This window comes from Cardiocondyla obscurior, linkage group LG10 (assembly GCF_019399895.1).
Source record: "Cardiocondyla obscurior isolate alpha-2009 linkage group LG10, Cobs3.1, whole genome shotgun sequence".
In the NCBI taxonomy this organism is placed as follows: domain Eukaryota; kingdom Metazoa; phylum Arthropoda; class Insecta; order Hymenoptera; family Formicidae; genus Cardiocondyla; species Cardiocondyla obscurior.
Genome location: NC_091873.1, coordinates 3,827,326 through 3,849,284, shown reverse-complemented (window position 1 = coordinate 3,849,284; position 21,959 = coordinate 3,827,326). Strand labels below are relative to the sequence as shown.

General features: G+C 36.3%; 3 protein-coding genes and 1 long non-coding RNA gene across 8 annotated transcripts in view; 2 read left to right on the top strand and 2 right to left on the bottom strand.

Annotated features, from left to right (window-relative positions):
* The window catches only part of Rho-5 (rhomboid-5), a 76,837-nt gene extending 59,707 nt beyond the window's left edge, over positions 1–17,130 (bottom strand). For 2 of the 5 annotated variants that reach the window (XM_070662182.1, XM_070662181.1), the window contains exon 1: positions 6,869–9,456. The gene's annotated coding sequence lies outside the window, so the exon portion shown is untranslated. Of the gene's footprint in view, positions 1–6,868; positions 9,457–9,507; positions 9,862–17,040 lie in introns of those variants that run through there. The other 3 variants (XM_070662178.1, XM_070662179.1, XM_070662180.1) reach the window with 3 other exon arrangements.
* On the top strand, positions 13,341–18,347 carry LOC139105878 (facilitated trehalose transporter Tret1). Its single transcript, XM_070662201.1, has 5 exons — positions 13,341–14,589; positions 15,122–15,307; positions 16,155–16,351; positions 17,047–17,353; positions 17,621–18,347. The coding sequence occupies exons 1-5, from the start codon at positions 14,511–14,513 to the stop codon at positions 18,244–18,246; spliced, it is 1,395 nt and encodes a 464-aa protein (XP_070518302.1). The 5' UTR covers positions 13,341–14,510; the 3' UTR covers positions 18,247–18,347.
* On the bottom strand, positions 18,106–19,610 carry LOC139105891 (uncharacterized). The gene is made up of 3 exons (XR_011546254.1): positions 19,007–19,610; positions 18,789–18,872; positions 18,106–18,193 (listed from the first exon to the last, which is right to left on the bottom strand). It is a non-coding gene; the product is annotated as an uncharacterized lncRNA (long non-coding RNA).
* Positions 19,611–19,716: 106 nt separating this feature from the next.
* LOC139105882 (uncharacterized) lies at positions 19,717–21,909 on the top strand. The gene is made up of 4 exons (XM_070662206.1): positions 19,717–20,095; positions 20,172–20,529; positions 20,708–20,917; positions 21,311–21,909. Exons 1-4 carry the CDS (start codon positions 20,000–20,002, stop codon positions 21,676–21,678), a joined length of 1,032 nt encoding a protein of 343 aa, XP_070518307.1. The 5' UTR covers positions 19,717–19,999; the 3' UTR covers positions 21,679–21,909.
* The last annotated feature ends 50 nt before the right edge of the window (positions 21,910–21,959 follow it).

Genomic DNA, 21,959 nt, shown 5'->3' with positions numbered 1-21,959 from the left:
AGCAAACGGAATATTCAGATCCTTAGAGACAATGCGAGAGGACATCGTCTCCCGGAGTGCAATAAACCCAGTTGCATTATCCTCTACATTATTTCATCCCCTGCACCCCTCATCATCTCGCCGCAAAGGCTGAGTGTCTCCGGTGAACGATGTTTCTCACTCCATCCTCATCTTCCGCATTTCACTTTGCGCACCCCTTTGTCAGGTTGCAGTCAGTTTTTAAACTTAAATTATCAGTAATAATATTATCCTTATGGCCAAAACTATAAAAGTGTTTTTAAACAACTCCTAATTTTAATCAATCAAAATCACATTTTTTTTTTTTTTTATAATAACCCTATTAACTATATGTTTTAATATAATTGTTACAAATACAATAAAATGTAGCAGTAAAAGAAAGAATAACGCTAAAAATTCTAAAGTTTATGAGAAGCCTGGTTAAACTTTTAATATAAAAAGTTGAGTTAATATTTCACCGTACAAAAATTATTCTAAAATTCACGCCAAAAATTTTATTTAAAATAAAATTCGTACAACATCACCAAATTATGCAATAGAGAAATAAATAAAAACTATTCTAGTTATACGCTCCCGTGAGAAATTGCAAAAATGCAAAGCCTGCAAAATATTTGGTATTTTATACCACGTATATTCGTTTTAATATGCAGAGAATTTAATCCAAAGTATTTAACAAAACTACAGGTTTTTTTTACCCTCCCCCTCCCCCCTTTCCCTTCCCTTTGAACTCTATTCTCATATTTCGGTTCTCGTCTTGTAGCCTTACGTCTGTCACACCGTTTGCCTGAGAAAGCGTGAAAGGGAGAAGTGCAAGCTAAGAAGTAAATGACGTAACTTTTATCAGCGACCATCGCGACTTTGCGAACTGTGCTATTGCGAAAAGAGGCCGACGCCTACGACAACGATGAGAACGACAAGAACGACAAGAATGACGCCTCTCTCGTCCCAACGATGAGAAGGTGCCGGGGGTTCGAAGTCGTTTAAAGTTAGACGGGACTTTGACGGCCGCGCACCTCTTCCCTCAAATTGACCCGGAGATGGTGTTGGACGGCAAAGGGGTAAAAGACTGTAACTACTGAGGAATTCGGAAAAACGAAAGAAGAAGTTCTAATTCGCTTGAAAAGAATGTTTTCAAAATTTGTTTAACCAATGCTCGTCGTCTTGCCTGCACTCTGGTGGGAAAAAAAATCTTGTGAAAACTTTCAACTTCAACTTTTCTGCATTAGTAAATTTAGGAAAAAATTGTTATTTACTTTCTTCGGAGATCGAAACAAACGAAAATTTAGCAATTAGGCAAACAAGAGGCAGTAGTTTTCAGGAAGTTAGCGAAAGTTTAAGTAATTAAAGTTGTTAAGAAAATTAACGTGAATTATTGTAATTACTTTAAATAGTTTCCTAATTTAAAAAAAAATATAAAAAATAAAAATCAAACATTTTTGTTTTGATGTTAGAAAAGTTATATGTTAAATAATCAAAGGCAAGTTACGGTTTTATATGTCAGAATCGAAAATACAAAATTAATATAGGAAAAAAAAACTTCTTTTCCTTCAAAATTTCTTTCTTTCTGTATACTTTGACTTTGTTCATCGCAAGAAAACATGACGCACGATTTCTCGTTCCTGACGTCGCCATCCAATATAGCTGCGATGCTACGGAACCTCCGAAGTTCTAGAATTTTAAACGAAAATACACTTCGCAACATGCTCGCAACATTGCAGAAACAAAAGATAAAACGGACTTCGAAAAATGGCCAAAGAGTCTCCGTCATGCTCTTCTCCACCTTACACCTCCGAGAATGAACGGCAAACTTCCCTTTTTCAGTGAAGTTAGGGTAGGTATGCTGACTACAGATCCGCGAATCAAACTTTTTAATGGAAAAGCCGGCTCGTCGGAATTATTTTTCGGGAAAAGAGACGTCCTGGGTTTTCCCATCCACTTTGTTCGCCCTCTGGCCGACAAGAGTGGGAGGAGGGGAGGGGTGATTTACATCGGGAGGTGGCTGTCGCGTTTCTCCCCCGTTGCCCCTTCTCGCTCTCTCTCTCTCTCTCTCTCTACTCTTCCCCTCTCCCCCTGTACCCGGGAATATTACCGGTCCTGCAGGATGTGCCCGTGAATCACCATGAAATATCTTCAGACAGCTCGGGGACTCTAGTCTCAATGCCATTAGCGGCGGGGAATTTCAGGCGAATTCGAGAAAGTGGTTAAAAAACCGGAACATTTTTGAAATCTTCTTTTTTTTTTTTCTTTTTCCCATCCCACAAACGTCATGTCACTATCCGACGCTGAGTACGGATAACAAACTGTCTTTTATTTAGCATACTTAGAAGTATTTCCCCTAAAGCTCTTTTCCATAAACGTCACGTTTTCTATTTTAAAGAGTGAGCACATTTCCCTCCCAGCTATTTCCGCAGAGAACTGAAATATCAGATTTTCTTTATCATTTAACCTCTTCCGTTTTTAATAATGACTAACGTAGAACGCACTTTCGTAAAAGTTTATGCGTTGTTTCCCATTCGACATTTTTATTTAAATAATACGGCTATTAAGTTCAAATATAATTTTAAAAAGTCGACCAGCGTTATAACGCTCTGATTAACAATCCAAGATTTTGATTAATTACAGTACAATAGCGTAATATACCTTGTATATTATAATAATTACGAAATATGTACAAACGTAATATAAAACAAAAATGTAATAAGAGAAGATTCTCCGTTGAGCTCAATCTTTTACATATCGGTTTATATTTCATCATAAAACACAACGGTAGAAGCTGACCAATACGTGATACTTATCCACAAATATTATCAATTGCCTAGCGATGAATAATAATTCGACACATAATGCAGTTATAAATTGTGGAAACTAAACTTCCATCGCGTTTTACTCTAAACATTTTCTTTCTCGGATCGCCTCAAATTTATTTCGTTTAGACACAAAATATGGAAAAGTGCAATATATATAGATTACGATGCAAAGTTGAAGGGCTCTTTCAGTCGACATTTTAATTCAGGGAAGACAGGTAGAAGAGGGCGACGAGAGAAGGAGCGAAATAGATCGGGTGTTCGAGGGGTATATCCGTATGTATGTGTGTGCGTGCGTGTTTGTGTACGTTTGTAAAGGACAGGGTGAGTGCACGGTAAGAGTGAGCTTGGGTAACGTGTGCGTGTGTATCGAAGTGTGTATATCGATTTCGCTAGAGAAAAGGGGTCACCGTCTCGCTACTTTACGGCACACAATACTAAATCAATTCTTCCGTGCGCATCGGCCGTCGTTATACTTTCTTAAAGTTACGAGCACAATGCACGGTGTGCAGCAGAAAAGCGCAACTGCGAGTGATTAAAATTTCGCCCACCGTCCGTACCTATTCACCTGGCCAACTCGCAACTCCAATACTTGTCACTTTTTACTCCTCACCTTCTTTTTAACCCTCGTCAAAAAAATATTATCAGATTTTTGCTTTTATTTGAAAAGGACGATTAAAAATAACAAGAAAATTAATAGTCAAAATAATAAAATTTCTTTTTTTTTTTATCCTATTTTTGACCGTTATAGATTATTAAATTATTATAATTTAATTAGTTATCAGTAATGAATGTCTAATGTGTAAAGAAAAAAAAAAAACAAAAACAAAAAAAGTACCTAAAATATGCACTTTCGCTTCTCATTTATCGTAAATTCAACTGTAAAGATTCATATGTTCAATTTTACACTGATTATACACTGACAAATTGTTATAAATTTGTCAGACGTACTGGATTTTCCGGGATTATCCTAAATCCTAATGTCGAGTTCTGTTTTTGGTTTAAATCACATTCATTTCGGACTCGTCCTAGATAATTTGCGAAATAAATTCTACTCTCGCGGTAAAATTATAACGTGAACATTTGTTATAACCAAAGAAATCAAACAAAATTCTCTAATGTAATTTTCTCAATAATTCCTATATTTAATAATTAAAATTAATATTTTATCATTCGAGAAAAGGAAATTATTGCTTGAAATATTATTTCAAAATGTGCCGCAAGAATTCTAAAACTCTTTGAAAAAGAACCAACTTGTCAGTTACGTAACTTCATCGTTCGAGATTCTAAGAAATAAAGTGCGAGCTTCACAAGGATGATAGATCAGCAATAAACGCGCTCTTTATCTGTCGTGAAACTTTTCGTTTCGGTACGCGGATTTCGGCCATTTCAAAGCCGAAAAATTTCCCCGGCACGAAACGGATTGCCCGGAATTTATGCTGCCCTCGCCCCCCGCGCCGGCCACCAACGATTAATTTCGGACCTCCGCTTTTCAGAAACGCATTTCGGGTGCGCCTCTCTAATGGCGCCACAAATCACTACCGTAATGATCTCGATGCTGAAAGAAGTGCGATCATCGCCACTTGCGTTCTCTCTCCTCCCGTCCCTCTTTTCCCTCGTCCTGGGTTCAACACCGCCATTGAAGACGAATCGTTCTATCAGTTATTGATTTTCAACTTAGACATTATCTATACAGAGCGTATCAGAAGAAACGACTCAAAACTGCAATACCTAAAGCCTTTCCCTAGGTGAGACTTTCGCGTATAGACAAAGTTTTCTAAGAAAGCAGTTGCTCGTCTTAAATTTCAAATATTTATCATTAAATACATATTGCATTTAGATTTATTTAGCGTCAAAAGAAGGAAATATATACATATATAAAGATTTTTATCGCTATTATCGGAAATTTATTGTTCCTGCATTATGGAATTAATTTTACTCAGAATTTATTCACCCGGTCTATTTCCGTTTTGCCTAGATTAATCTTCCTATCATCGATGTTTCCCAAATAATAATTATAACACTGTTAATAATATCATTACGAGTGATTTAACATAAAACACACAAACCTGCTTCTAATAACAAATTTATATGCTCCCCGTGGATATTGCGCCGCATTACTAGTCCGTTGATTAATGACAATTAATAAAATAAACATCGAGTAACAAACAAATATTTATGAGACCAATGGGAATCGTACGGTAATTAGTTTCGCGATAGGATCGTTATTTTGGAAAAAAAAAGAAAGAAAAAAAAATTCTCTTGTTATTCTCCTGTTGCAGACTCTAGTTTATCCTATTAATGTTTAACTCTGCTTTTTTACTGTAAACTAGCTTGCATGTTTTCTTTTCTCTAATTAAGTTTCTCCTACATTTGCGTTAAGTCCATTAACTATGCAGAAGATTTTTGTTAACCATGTAAATACCAAGGAAAAAAGAGCAAAATATACGATCGTACGTATATATTAATATCTATTTAAGCCCATATTCGTGTTCGCAAAAAAAAATATACATGGTTGGCGATATACATGGCTCACCGATATCTTTTTATTCTCTCACGAGATTAGTAGATAAGCTACATTATTAATTACATGAGTGAAAATGTACAACTTAAAAGAACTGCAATACGAATAACCGTTCTGTATTTAGCTGATATTAATATACTTTGTATATTCGTTGATATTTCCTGGTATTTACTAACACGCACATGTATACGACATAGAAATGTTCAATATTAATGGAATTTTAATCCAAACGTTAAGGTTTCTAGGTATGAGTGGATACAAGAACATTACAGAGAAGGGAAGCCCTGCTTGGAATCAAGCCTTCGTGGATTTTCTCTGAAAGACGATTCTCTACGTCGTGCCAGCCGCTAGCGGGGTAGCGAGAGGGACACAGAAACGGATGCGATGGCGTGTGCATCGCGGGTGGTTTTCATTTTACGAACTGAATATGATTTGCCGTACGAACGAGCATGTAGGTTAGCGTTTTCCTCAGGCACTGTGTACCGGTGCATGGGAGTGAGATGGGGGCTGCAGGTTACCACTGTACTGATTCCTGACCCTGTTTCGGCCGTGCTCTTTCACCTCCGTCACGCCCCCATCTTCCCTTCTCTCGAGGGAAAACTCGAAAATTTAAGTTGCTGTTTATTTCGTAACGGAAATGTCGTTTCAACACTTTTCGTATAAAACTTGCGATTGCCTTGATTATTTCTTTCTAAACTTTATCGTCACGATTTACATCGTTAAGAATGTAATGCATATAAAAGGTTGCATGTAGCAGTTTTTATTTTATTTTATTTTTTTTTATCAAAATAAGACTTGCGCTAGCTGCGCTAGCAATAGGTATTAATAGAGTTTTTTCTCGAAAGCACAAATTCGAGAAATTCTTTTTCTATTACTCAATATTGGGCATGCAATGTTTTGAACAAAATATTGATTGAAAAACTTTGCTATTTTTTCACGTCTCAAAAAACTTATATTAAAAAAAAATATCGTTTATTTTAAAATATATCGAACGGTGAACATTGACCTGTTTGTAAAAATAATATTTTGTTTTTGTGAAAATATTTGCAGAAAAATCTCTTTGTAAATAATACGTTATAAGAGAAATTTTATGTTATTGAAGTTGGGTAATTAATTTGTTTATTGTCACAAAATTTGACGAATTAATTTAACTATGTAGCAACTACGATATCTTATTCCCTTTGTTTTTCAATTTTAAATAAAATAACTTGCAGGATGTAGCATTTACAATTTAAAAGTAATTCCTTTACCCTTTCAGCACAATAAACTAAATATATAGTCATTCGATAATTCTCTCAATTTATTACTAGTCTTGCAATAATAAAAATAGTGTTCTTTTTTTAGTGTACAACTCGTTTAGACATAAAAATAGCAAAAGCTTTTTAACCAACTATTTAGAATTAAACCTTTTTTTTTTTTCTTGCTGATTCAACTTTCTCACGGATCTCTTATAAAGACTCGTTCAATTAATCTCTACTCACACTTATCTCGACAAGACAAAATGGCGTGATGAGGTACTTACGTCTCTCGTAACGGTGGAATCCGGTCGCCACGCGTAATCCTTTGGCGAGGAGAATCGGGAGAGCACTTTCCGAAGCACTAACAATTGACGCATTCGATCGGTCTCGCCGGCTGATACAAAACATCTAAAACTACTTGTCGGTCCTCTGCCGAAATCACTCGATCTCCATCGTCCCCGACGCTCTGCCGGTCTCTAATTTCTGGCCATGTCCATTGAAGAGTAATACACTTGACGACTTTTCCGAACAAGATTCGTCAGATTCATCCTCCTTCCATTAAGATCCATTAATTGCCGCTCCATAAGACTCACGGGTGCTTTAACGATCGCTCCTTTTCCACAAACCCTCGCTGCACTTTTACGAGAGATTTATTTTCCTGATGACGCATTTCCAATTATTAGCGAGATCCTTCACCTGAAATTGTAAAGGAGGGTCTAGTCTTTATCGTCGCGAATTTGCACGTCACCATTTCCTCCGGTGGGGACAATATTTCTTAGGTAAGAACGAATCTTGATATTTCTTGTTTGACGAACGAGTCTTCGGCGGGATTAAGGATTAACGGTTTAGAAGACATTTCTCGGGCAAGTAGAATTCTCCAGTTTTTCACGGTGTACAAAATTCGCAACTTTTCTTTTTAACAAACGGGATTCCTTCGCTTAACTTAGAAGGAAAAGAATTTTGCTTGAGCAAACGAAACTTACACTCGCCCTTAATACTTTCCTGCGTACAAGTTATTTCTTTAGATAAGAATTTCTCACGCGTCTTGATTTTCCGTAGCACGCAAGTGTAGTTTTTTCAAGCGATCCAAATAGCATCGTATTTTAACTGAAGGAATTTCTCATTTTTGACATAAACCTGTGGTTTCTCTCAGCAAAACAATACTTATCACTTTTATTATGGGAGATACTAACTTGTCATATTTTTCGGGATATGAAAAACGCAAATTTACATCCATTTCCGAGAAAATGTCGTCGTTGAACGGTCACTTTTCTCCAAGTACAAATTTCTCTTCTAGCAAAAAGATCTGCATGTCATTTCCTTCGGTAATTAATTACTCGATATCGAACGCAGGTACCGCCAAGTATTTCCTCGCTGAACACCCGCCTATTTGCCCTGCACACCATTCCTCGGTAGAAATATTAATTATTCCGCGCACAGTCTTGATTCTCTCGGCGTTCGTCTCCGTAAAGTCAGTCCTTTCTACTTGCCCGGTATTTATCAACAAGTACACCGACCCGCGGAAACCGTTCGCGCACAACTTTCGCATAACCCCACGCACACCGATCGCGTTTATCTCTTCGACGAGTGAGCCCGTTTTACCTGCGCAATTATTTTCGATGAGTCCGGCAAATCAAGCGGCACGCGGATGCGCGCCTCTGCACGATTTTCCTCGGCAACTTCACCAATTCAACCCAGATCAATTACCGCCGCCTTCGGCATAATTAGTCTTAAGTGTCGGGGCATTTCCTCGTTGTTAGCACACGAATCTCCTCTGACCGCATAACACACGCCGCCAAGTCCGCCGTGATGATAGAAAGCACTGCCTATTCTTCATCGACTAATCCGTGCGCCTCTCGTCTTCCTGCATGACGCTTCTCGACGATTGTTACGATCCGTCCATCCCATCCGTGCACTGTCTCCGCCACCTGAAAACCCAGCCACTGGTTAGCCTCTCTCGTGACGCGTCAACGCACGCTGCTTCCGCACAAAATTACGCGACGAATCCACCCAGAGCAGAGCAGAGCTGAGCACAATATCTGACGCATCAACGTACAAATCCGCGCATCACCATCCTCGACGAACGTTAGTCACACGACGCACCACTTTTCCTCATCTCCGAGATCTCGTACCCACGCCTTTATTTCTCCCCTGCCTGCGCGGATTATCCTTCACTCGAATGACCGTCGTCGACCCCGCGCGTGCAGTTCTCTACCCTGAGTTCTACGCAGGGCAGGGAGCACGTTTCTCAATCCACGAAAGTGCGAGCCTCCGGGTGACGAACGAAGGAGGAATTCGAGCGGAAGCGACGCGGTAACCCAGTTTCCAGCGGGAGAGCCGCTCCTCCCGGCATGCAGCGCGTAAAAATGGCTCGAGTTCCGCGGCGTCGGGGACGTTCCAGGATCTTTCCGACGACGCGCTGGGACGGTCCAGCTGATTCTCAGCCTCCAACGGCACGGATTCCTCTCCGGAAACCGCTCGCTCTTCCCTGGCTCGCCCGGCAACGCCGTCCCGACAGATAAATTGGGAGGATGCGGAAGAGCGAGTGGAAAGGAGAAGAGATCACTCCGAAGAAGGATGTCGCGGGCGTCCCGACGCCTCCGCGGGACACGGAATAACCTCTGCGCACCCAAAATGGTGGACGGCACTCCCGAGGGCCGACTTGCGTTTCACTTCGCCAGGCACGATCCCGCTCGCTTCCGGTCCGACGAACGCCGCGACTTCCGGCAACGAACCCCGCGAGCCCCGCGCGCGCGGGCTTTCCCGACGATGCCAGCCCCGCGCCCTCGTCACCGAACCGTCGGCCTCCCCGTCCCAAATGACGGACGCAGCCTTCCGAAATGGACTTTCCGCACCGCTTCCGCCCCCGCGCAATGCCACTTCCACACACGCGGCGCTTTAACGTGCGCGATCGCTTGCTTACACTTTTTCACGGGTCGCTCAGCGTCGTGCGCGTCCTCTCTGGCCGCCGTCGGCCGCCCTCAGCGTCGCGTATGGACCCGTGGGGCTCGAGAGCGTCGGCAGGATCCTCGCCGAGAGCATTCCAGGGAGGGTAGACCGCACACACCGCGCCATCTGGCAATCTCGCGACGAATGCAACCTTTCGTCATGGCTGCCAGACCAGGCCCGAGTCAATAATAGGGCCAGAGGGTTCGTATCTCGAGGCCGCGACGCCCACGCGACGCCGCGGATGGCAACGTCATCCTCCGGAGGACCCGCACCACGGATGTCGCGAATCGCACCTCGGTTCAAACGACGCTGGACGGCCTCGTGGACGGCCTCCCTTCGTACGTTCCCTCTTTCTCTCTTCCTCCGCGCCCCCGTTTCTTTTACCCCTTTCTTTTTTTTTTACGCACGCGATCACAACGCGCGGCCAGCCTCTCCGAGGTGTTCGGGCGGCTGCGCGATTCGCACTGAGTACACCACCGCATGGAAACCGAGAGGGTACTAGCGACGGCCAGGAATGTAACTAGAGAGATTACTTTGTCTAATTGTAAGAACGCTTCAGCGATCCTTTCGACCGACATTTCTTTCTAAATTCAACTCCTTGTCAAGAAGTTTCTCGTCGCGCATGGAAGAAAGAAAAATTATTTTTTTTTTTCACCATCTTTCTTTTGAACGAATAAAACGTTTACATACGTTTTAAATTCCTTTCATTTATCGCACTTGAACGTTAATCAGACACTCGAGCTTCTAAAACGTGCCTTGAAATAAATAGAATCGAAAGCAATAATTAAAAGAAAAAGTAATAAAATTAATAACACGTTTTCCCTCAAATTTACAACTATTTATAAATCTTATTACTTATTTATTTTATTTCCGGATATTACAGATTTTACTGTACGTGCATCAAGAAACATATCATTTAAGATTAAAAGTAGTCTTTTAAACATAAAACTTTCAAGATTTATACAATGAAATTTATAACTCATATAACTTTAGTGTAATTTTATTTTAGACTGTAAATTTAAATATGATTCCAGATAAGTTAATACCTTTAAATTTTATGTAACTCTTAAATTAATATTAAAAGGAGAAGAAGATACAGCTACGAATTATTTTTATAGTTTAACGTCCGAGATAACGATTGTGCAGCTTGCACTAAATACACCCCTATCGAAGACTCACGAGATTCCCCGGAAATACGCGATGTCCGCAGTGAAACGATGCTTTCGCGGAGGCGTCGCGCTGTTTTGGACACTTCTCAGGGCGAAGGGAAAAGGTGGAGGGCGGAGGACGGGGAAGAGAACAGCAGAGATGAAAACGAGGGTTGGTGAACGGGAGCACGCGAGAGGGTTGTTTTGTCGCCGGGATTGGATATGAATAATCGGAGAGCGCATTCGCACAAGTAAAAGATGGTTTTAAAGAAGTGTCGTTTTTAAAAACGAAAAATATGCCACAGATAAATGTAAAAAATTATAAAAGCTTACGAACATGTGCGAAAACGTACATTTAAGGAAAAGAGAAAAAAAAGAAACTAAATGCACTTTTGGTTTATTTAAAGATGTTGAGGAAAAGTTTGCCATTTAATTTAGTTATTAAATTTCTTTTTTTTTTTTTTTTTTTTTTTTTTCTTTTACTTTTTCGGTCCGATACTAATATAGTATAAAAGTATCGAGATACATATTAATATGTAATTACATTAATATGTAATATAAACTTTTTTTCAATATTTAACCGTTTAATATATCCCGCCGCATTGTTTCAATATATTTTCAAATACAAAAGGTTCGAATATATTACGAAAAGTTTTGATTATTTTATATCATTGTTGTGCTTTGCCATGCTTATAAACTAAGCACAATTGTAATGTAGAAAGTTTCTTTCTTTCCCTTTTTCTTTTTTTAATATTATTATTTTTTTTTTTTCCGACCAAAAGTTTAACTTGTGAGTTTAAAAGTATCGTATATGCTTTTTAATTTTATTAATTATACTTTATCCCATTTCTCTGCACACACGTGTGTGTGTAAAATAATTAACACGTTTACTACCGCGGTACTTAAGGGGTGGCACATATGACGCATGGTAGCGATGGTGTCAAAGTAATTAATTATTATATGACTTGAACATATTCTACATCTAATGAAATAATAAAATAATGTAAATTATTAGAACTTTAAAATATTTTACGATATTAAACAATAATTATTATTATTATTGTTATTAAATATTATAGATATATAAAAATCACGTTCACATACATGCCCAGCTGAAAATCCAAAATTATAATTATACAGCAATTTACAACATTTCCATTATTAATTGCGACAAGCGTTTTCTTGCAATATGAAAATTGTGAGAAATATGATTGAACGAAGCACGACGACTCGTAAAATAGCATAACATTTAAATCTATAACGATGAAATAAATTCGAAAACTGCCCTGTCACCTTGACACGTCATCCATCGCAGATCGAAGTGCTATAATATATTATTTTCAATCCAAAATTTTTTTTCAAATAATTTATCTTTAGGTAGAATTCAAGATAGAATCCTGTCCGTAATTAAATCAATTCGCAATTGATTAGTATCCCCTCCCAATAAAATTATAAATAGACCGTCTTTGTTGAAAAGTATGGATTGTTTGCAAAGCACGTATAAATATAAGTGAATAAATATACGACTTTAAATGGAGATAAATGATCGCGGAACACAAAAATGTCCCGAAATGTAGTCGTTGCTATGCAGGCTGCTCGTGCGATGAATTCCAATCGAATAAATCTCGCGAGATACGTGTTCAAGGAAATCACCGATATACAAACGACGAATTTATGTTTCGCAACTGACAAACATTAAAAAAAAAAAAACAAGATTATTTACGATTGTAGTTACTAATTAAAAGCGTTACGAGCTTTCTCTTGAAATCGATCGATTTTGCAGCTGCTTTTGCCAATAATTAGAAATTTAAAAATAACGTTTGACAATTTTATCCCTCGACAAATGTTAATGAAAATAATTCATGATAAATCGTCTGAAAAATTATAATTTATATTAAATATTATATGTTGAAAATACGTTTTTGTTCATAAACAAATTATCGGGTTTATTATTTTAATTGTTATTCGTTTATCTACGTTTTGAAAAATCTAGAGTCTAGACCATTTAATCCAACCACTCATACAGTATTTCATACCGTTAAGATAGAATGTCAAAATATGAATTAATTAAAATAGGTAAAGATAATTGCTAAAATAAGTAAAATCAATAAAAAAAAAAAAAAAAAAAAAAAATACTAAACTCAATATACAAACATTTTTAAACATTAAAAATATTAATTGCCCATTTTATAAATGAGGATTATATCGTACTGAATTATAAAATGCTTATTAAATTGATATTGCTAAACTGATAATAAATTTAGGTATATAATTACATTATTTTAATTTCATTGATTATTTCTAGAATTTTATTTAAAAATTGATAGCAATCGGTAAATGGTTAAAGATATGCGCAAAACAATAAAAAAAGAACAATAAAAGTTAAAGTAAAAATAAAGAAGAGACAATAAATAGAAATTAAATTAAATTAAAAGCGTGAAATATTTAGACTTTGATATATTTACAAATTCTTGAGTGAGATTTTGCAATTAAACACAGTGATATTTTTTTCAGAAGTTGTTTGATGATAATACCCTAATGCAGCATGATTCGTACTGATTACCAGTTCCGCGTATCATTGTAGCAAAGTAGTACGTTGACCTTGTGTAAACACGCGTTATTTGTCATAAAACACGTTATTTGTCATAAAACACAAAAGCTCACCCCAGCCAAGTCATTATCGACTAACAATATTTAATTTTTAATAAAAATCAATTTACTTACAAGTTTCTTTTATATTAATTTTGGTTTAATGACTGATAAATAAGTTATAGTCTAATCATAATCATGATGATATTTTAAATGTATAATATTATATTTTTTTTAATATTGAATATTACTGATTAGACTTTCTTTTTAAGAAGAATATCCTAAAACAAATAAAATGCTCGCGTGATTATTTTCACGTCATGGCAATAAATTTGTAAAGATCGTTGGAACATCGGTATTTTTAATAGCTAGAAGCGCTTGACATGTTTTCGCGATAAGAATGTAACCGCCGTCAATTACCACTATAATTTTCATGCAGTATTTGCACGCTGCTTGGAATCTTCCCAAAACTGAAAGTCAGTGCTGTCTTTATACACAAAATGACCCGATTTCTTCTCACTCTTAATTGTTATTTACTATTATTCATTATATATTTAAAACAATTACCAAAAGTTTTGTGCTCTCGTATGTTTTTTTCAATTACAAATAATTAAACATTGAAATAATTAAATTTCTAAATTTGCATCAAAATTTAATATCTTGTACTTTTAAATCATAAATTTGGAAAAATTTTATCTCATTTTTTTTTTTTTTTTTAAATTAAAATAAAAATTTGAGTCAAACACAAAATTTAAGATTTCCAAAGCTTTGAATAATCGTAATCTTTTTAAAAGTTTTTGAAGCCTTGCTCTCTCAGCACTTTGAATACTTCAAAACTTGAATTCTCGAAACGTTATTGTCAAGACGTCCAAACTTGAGATTTTTAGAATTCGAGATCTTTGGAGAACGCGAAACTTTTCGCAATTCTCATCATTTTCTCTTAGAGATCCTCGAGTTTGAACATTTAAATGACGATAAATCGGTACTGACGGTTCGTTTTTTATAGATCGCTCTACCAGTGCAAATACACGTATCGTCAAATGTAATTTGTGGAATGAATTATCAAGTCACATGCTAGGCGCAATAACGCTATAAATAAGTCATATCCTTATCGGAATGTAAATTCGTTCACCTCATTTCTTCCTCGTTAGGAAACGGAGGATCTCGAACTTACAAGGGTCAGTCGGATTCTATCTAGACGCGTAATATGCGATTTACATCCAGCACATCTTGAGGGAAAATGTCCTGCACTAAAGACCCGGAAGTTCTCGAGAATAGGAAAATCGTAGTTTGGCCACAATGGCTGACTGCTTTTGCAAGTAAGTCTATATATATTAATTCTATAAAATATAATAATTAAAACTGTATTTATAATGGGTAAAATTAGTCTGAAGTCAGTTAAGAGGAAAAATTTAATTAACTATCGAATCTATGTTAAATTAACTGGAAATTAGATAAATGTTAATAATATTATTATTGTTACGTTTGTTCTAATGCTAAAAGCAAAATGCAATTTCCTGATTTGAAATTCGTTCTTGCGAAATGAGGAAGCATTATAATGTATATTATTTTTTGGTAAAAACAACGGTTCTGCTGTATGTAAAAAGATTTCGCAGATTTAAAAAATAATGATGTCGAAGTGTTGAAATAACTATAATTAATCAAATGCTGTAAAAAGTTTTAGCAACTATCTAGACCGCTTGAACATTGCTTTTCAATTTGTATACAGCTGAAATATAATTTTTAAATACTTGAGCAAAATTGTTTTCGTAAACTGTTTAATTTTTGTACCTATTAATAATAATAACTGGTAAAATATTTTAAGACCCTACGTTTTGTTTTATTCAACAGTCAGCCTAGAAGCCATAGTTTCTGGTTTGGCAAATGGCTGGGCTTCACCGTATTTGGCGCAATTAACATCAGAGACAGTAGATTCAGACGTTCCTTTGAAATTGACCGACATCGAGGCGTCTTGGGTCGCGTCCCTTTTAAGCCTTGGACGCGTAATCGGCGCTTTCTTAGGTGCTTTTTGTCAAGGTAAGCGTCACACAATTGTATTTTGCAGAAACAAACTCATCATGTAAATTTTTGTTATTACATTTTTTTTTTAACTAAAACTCTACTCTATTTTTAATTTTAAAAAATTATATAAATGCAATATGTATATCTTCTATATGTATATATATTTAAAAAAGAGAAATTCTTTCGGTATTTACTGCTTTTTGTTTAGTGTCCAGTAATTCTTTCTTGATTTATCTATCATTTGACTTTGAGGCAATTAAATCTTCTGATTGAAAATGAGCAATAACTCGCGATCTAAGAACAAGCCAGCCACGACTCAGTAATAGTCGAAAATGAAAAATAATTTATCATATTTCGATAATTACAAAATATAAAATGAATTAAAGTGAAACTAAAAAAAATGTTTTCTGAAGCTCCATACACCATCCTCAGACTCACGTCCTCAAAATTTCTAATTAAACGAATCTTCATATCCTTATAGATTCAAACAGTAAAATCTTTTTCAAGAAAACTTAAATTTGTCTCGAAATAATAATTTTGCAACTGTAAATAATCGTTCCATATTTTTTTTTAAACGCCTCAGCATTTTACTGGACTCTTGAAATCCTTGAATCCTTTTCTAAATATTTTCTAAAGACGTTCGTACCCCTCGCCCTCCCCCCCATTCTACCCCTGAAGAAAAAGCATTTTCTTTCCCTTTAGTCGTAAATTCTTCGCACAGAATAATTTATCAGCGCAATGTATGTAAACGAAAGCGAAAGACAACGTTTCTCGTCGTTAAAGACATGAAATTCTGAGTTGTGGTGATCTTGTTCTCAGGATGACATGTGTCTCTAATACGTGCCACGACACAATCCTTCAGAGTCTACCGGGCTGAAGAAGGTGCTGCTGTTATCAAGCTTGCCGTTACTATCTAGCTGGATCCTGAACATCTGTGCCACATCGGTCACTTGGCTCTACCTTTCTAGATTTTGCTCCGGTGTCGGATCGGGCATCATGTGGCCCGCAATGTCTTTATATCTTGGCGAGATCGCCAACCCTGCCATTCGAGGATCCCTGGTACTTTAACTTAATCGCATTCTTTCATACAAAGCTTCCTACATAAAGCTTAACTTCGCTTCAGTCTATTCCTTTTATTTTGCCCTTTTAAATTCAAAATAATTGCATTGTCTAGAAATCTCTAAAGTTAAGTACTTCATCGAAATGTCTATAATCATAATTTTTAATTTCTTTCTTTTTATCTTTTTTAATTATATTTTCTTTTCCTTTCGTAAATTATCGCAAATCTTCGATTTCTTTTTTAGATGTTTCAACAACTTTAAATAATTTGTTTAATAAATTGTGTTATTTCTTCTTTAATTTCCAAGATATTTAAGATAAGAGATTAGATAAAACCAGCTTAATTAATATTGGAAACAGATGTAATAAATTGTAATGAAATTTAAACGTCTTATTAGCGATATATCAGGTTTGTATCATTAAGGGCATTAAAGTACACGGCGATGGAAAGGAGGTCAGTTACGGTCGCTATTCGGTTCGACCGAGATATCTTCAATATTTAAACTTCGTTATCTCTTCCCAAGACAATTAAAACAGATTACAAGGAGAGCAATAGAACACGACGAATTGTGATTTAAGACACAATACTAACTGTCAATTACCACTTTTAAGGATTTAAATTAATATTAAATATTAAATCAAAATTAGATAACGTGGCGAACGCTGTGCTATTAATATGTTATACATACCTTTAGATATCCCTGAACGTGAACCTCGCCTCAATGGGTATGTTCCTGGGCAATGTGATGGGCCCTTACTTGTCCATGGAGATGTTCGGTTATGTGAGCCTCGTGCCGAATATCCTCTTCATGGTCCTCTTCAGCCTGATACCTGAGTCACCCTATCATTATGCTCTTCACGGTAATATCGACGAGGCCGAGGCATCCCTCAAGTGGTTCCGACGAGAGGCTGACGTCAAGGCCGAAATGCGGGAGCTCCAGGACTTCGTTGACGGCGCCAGCACCAGCATTTTAACGAAATTCAAAGACTTCCTATTACCAGGTACGCCAAAAGTGAATTATTTGATTGCCATGTGACATAATTAATACGTCGATCGATTTTAAACCTCAAAACGTTTAACGCAAACGTAAGTTTTTATTTAGAAAAAATAAGGTCATTAATTTAAGAACATTTAAAAACGGTGCACAAATTTGTTATACTTTACAGACTCTATTTCTAAATAAAAATTTATTTTAATTTTTATTTTCTTTTTTTTTTATAATTATTAATTTTGACTTACACTTTAAAATTAATTTTTCCGTGTTCCAGTAAATTTGAAAAATATCTTGGTCATGCTCGGCTTGATCCTTTTCGTTCAAGCAAGTTCATTCAGCACAATAAACGCTTATGCCGAGATCATCGTCACCAATACCAAGATGAATATCACCCCGTCGATTGCAGTAATGGCGCTATGTTTTGCCTCGGTCGTCGCTGGATTTATTGCAATCTTCTTAGTAGACAGATTAGGCCGAAAGAATCTTCTGATACTCTCCAGTGCTGGTGTCACCATTTCGTACACCGCTCTTGGTCTTCACTTCTACCTTCTCTCTTTGAATTTTGATCCGGAAAATCTGACATGGCTACCGATCACGTCATTGCTGTCCTTTAATCTGTTCGTGTGTTGCGGCCTGGCCACAGTGCCTAGTACCCTTGTGGGTGAATTATTTCCGGCGAATCTTAAAAATCTGGCGTCTCTTTTCGTTTTTTCGAGCAACGCCATGTGGTCCTTCGCGTTTGTTAAATGTTATCAACCTTTCGTCGATTTAGTCGGAGAAGCAATCGTCTTTTGGAGCTACGGGCTTTTCGTACTCGGAGCGGTACCCTACGTGCACTACTTGATCCCTGAAACAACAGGCAAAAGTTTATTGGCAATCCAGCAATCCATTAAAAAATAAAGCGGTTTACTGTAATCAAAAACGTTAATGAAAAACTTTATATTGATTTCGTTAATCTTAAAAAGATCTTATAGGAAAATTTCAAATTTATTTTTAAAAATCTCTAGGAAAAAGAAAAGATACTCTTTATAAAACTAAACCGTTAAGAGATAAATTAAAAGCTTAGAAATAAAATAAAATTATTAACTTTATCTAATGTTTAGCTTTTAAATTGGAATATTTATTTCTATAATTTGACGATAACGATGACTTATAATGCCGAATTTATGCGATAAAATAAGCATGTTTATTTATTTTATAGGCAAATTAAGTATTAATAATGAAACATGATATTTGTACACAGACGTATTTTTAGAAATATACAACTGAGAATATAAAGTATGAAATGTTATATTTGCCCCTAGAAACAAATGCAATTTTTTTTTCTTTTCTTTTTTTTCTAAAAACAAATTCAATTGCAACGATAACGTTATCAAAACAGTAACCTCATAATTAATAATTATTATTACGTACAGCAATATGAGACTATTATCAGCACTTACAAAATATTTTCAATTATCCTCAAATGGAAAATTATCAGATAGACTTTCTCATGGTATGTATTTTTACTAATTTATTTTAAAGCCCTGCAACAAGAGAAAAATCACGCATTAATATATGTATAATTCGGTCAAAAAGTTAACCATACATAATTATAATGAACTGGTTTCATTAAACAAGTTTGATATAAGATAATTACAAGCTAAGCTTTGGCACTTACATTATCGTTGGTTTAGTAATGTGTACTGCCCCGGCATGTCGCATTTCTGTAACACGCCATTGCGGAAAGTCCGCTAATTGCCGGTAAACACAACGGGTAATCGCGCATTATCAAGTAATCGCGCGGGGCCAATTTCGCGCGACCTTGGCATTAGTTAATTTCATCTAATCGATTCACTGGACGCGCAAGCACGCATCTCCTGAGTGTCGCGACTGCATCGGCCTCGAATCTCGTCGCATGCGAATCGTATTGCTCTAGACGACAATGAGAAATCGTACAAGGACAGAGAAAGAGAGAGAGAAAAAACCAGAAAAATGTTCACGTTATACACATACATACTATTACATTCAAAGAAAGGAGAAAATGTTTAATTATTTAAAATATCGTGAAAAATACGTACGCACATCGGAAGTTTATTGGCACAAGTAATTAAATATAAAGCAGTTTTCTTCGACATAGCGAAAGCAAGAGTAAACCACACGCGCGTGTTAAGCCCGAGGTTTCTCGATGCTGAGGTTCCGAAAACAATTGAGAGGTAAACAGGAGGATAGACTAAACAAAGAAATGGTCGAAGTCAGAGTGCCAATCCCGCCAAATCCGCTCCCAGCACCATCTCTGATTACCGCGCAAAGTTCGAATTGCAAATTACCTGGATGGTAATAGAAATGGTTAAAAGTGGTAAAAACAGAGGCTTTACTATCGGGTAATATGCAACTCGAGCTCGAACTCGTTCGAAGTAACGTTCTAAAATTTCTAAATCTTTCCCATCCTGATAAAATCCAAAATGTTAACGCTCGAGGTGAACACACGTCACGAATATCGCGAACTTTCGTAGCTGTAAAATTTGTTTTCGAAGAGAATCGCAAGTAAGAATACTGCCGGGTTGTAAACATAACCATAACACGACACTTCGTATTGTTTCGCGTAGAAATAATTCATTCTCGAAATACTGGAACGTACGGAACGATTGAATTTGTAACTGAAGGCAAATTGATGAAACGAACGAAAGCGGCCGCGAAGATTCAGCAGGGAGATAAAACGGAAAAGGATAAGAATGACGTGGGTACGGTGATCAAGACCCAAGCACCGGTGTGTTGGTTTACATTTCATGTACTAAGTAATTACAATTGTTTTATGTCTTTTACATCGGTATTATTGCCATTAGGAAGTACCAGAAAGGCCAAAATTGAATCTCAAGTCTTTACGGAATCAAAATACTGAAAATGTATCTAAAAAAAGTTATCAGACTGGTATATCCTCTAAAAGATCTAAAGCTACTCGGGGAGAGCCCAAAGTGGAAACACATGTTGGTACTAAGGAAAAGGAAGAGGAAACGTTAAAACCAAGCACAAGTCCTAATAAAGGAAAAGTGAGAGCAGTTGTAGATTTGCAAATGATGAAGGCTGAATTAACTCAATTACAAGACCCTCCTGTGACACTCTGTGAAAAAGAATTATCTGTTGGCAGATTAAAATATGAATTCTTTGACATTCCTTGTGAAGAATTAGCGCAGCGGTTATTAGGTATATAAAAATTTCCATTTTTTTAATTATTATATTTGTTACATTAAATTTTTTTTTTTTTTTTTGCTTAATCTTGAATAATGTGTCGATTATGTAAAAATTATCCTGTACATTTTTTATTCACTTTGTTTTGTTTCATACAAACTGATTACTGATTGATTTTGTGTTTCTTTTGCAGGAAAAATACTTGTAAGATATCTGGAGAATGGGACTATACTCAAGGGTAGAATTGTGGAAACAGAGGGGTATTTAGGTTCAATTGACAAGGCATCACATTCTTATCAGAACAAAGTTACACCTCGCAACTTGCCAATGTACATGCCACCGGGAACTACTTACGTTTATATGACGTACGGCATGTACCACTGCTTCAATATCTCTAGTCAAGGTAGGTACAAAAAAAAAACTAATTACTTTTTGTACTTTTAATGTGAAAAATTGGGATACGTTTTTTTTTTCTTCTGTGAAATAATAAAGATATAAAAATAACGTGAAAACAAAGAACAAAACCGTCCTTTAACTTGTTCGGCAAAAAATGTAGAAAGAGAATAATATGTTAGTTTAAAAGAAAAATATTGTGTTTTTACAATTTTGAATTACATTTTTATTTGAAAGAAGATTCGCTTATTAAATATGTTAGAATTGCACTTTAGTAATGCAAAAATACGAAATTTGCATTTAAGTACAGAAATTTCGTAGTTTACTTGTATAGAAATTTTTCAAAATATTCTTACACCTGTAGCTTCGAAGGATCATTATCTCACTGTTCATAAGGTCTTAGGTGACGGTTGCGCGGTCCTGATACGAGCCCTTGATCCCCTAGAGGGTATAGAATACATGGCTGATCAACGTAATACTTTAAAGACGAAAAAAATCGATCTAAAACCGCACGAGGTGTGTAACGGTCCCTCGAAGCTCTGCATAGCATATCAGCTTAATAAACAGCATAGCAAGTATTCTCTTTGTACGTGGAAGAGTCTGTGGATCGAGGATGATGATGCGTTAGAGGATATCAAAATCGTTAAGTCCGCTAGGATCGGAATCGACAGCTGCGGTCCAGAATGGGCCAACAAGCCCTTACGTTATTATATTTATGGCAACAAATCCGTAAGTAAGAGAGATAAGAAAGCAGAAATGGAAATTTCCTAACTGATCGTTTTATCAAGTCGCATTTGCATCTTTTTACATAAAAAGAAAAAGACTGATATATTCATATGGTATGCATTTAAAAACATTCTTCATAAATTTAAATCACACAATAAAGCAAAAATGTATCTATTTAAACGAGGTAATGATTTATCATTAAAAAATCATGAAGTATTTTCAAGAAACAATTTGTATCGCTATATAAGCATAATAAAAGTGATCAAAAATTAATAATATTGATTATTTAAATTATGCAATAATTAATTCTGTAAAGATTAAAAAAA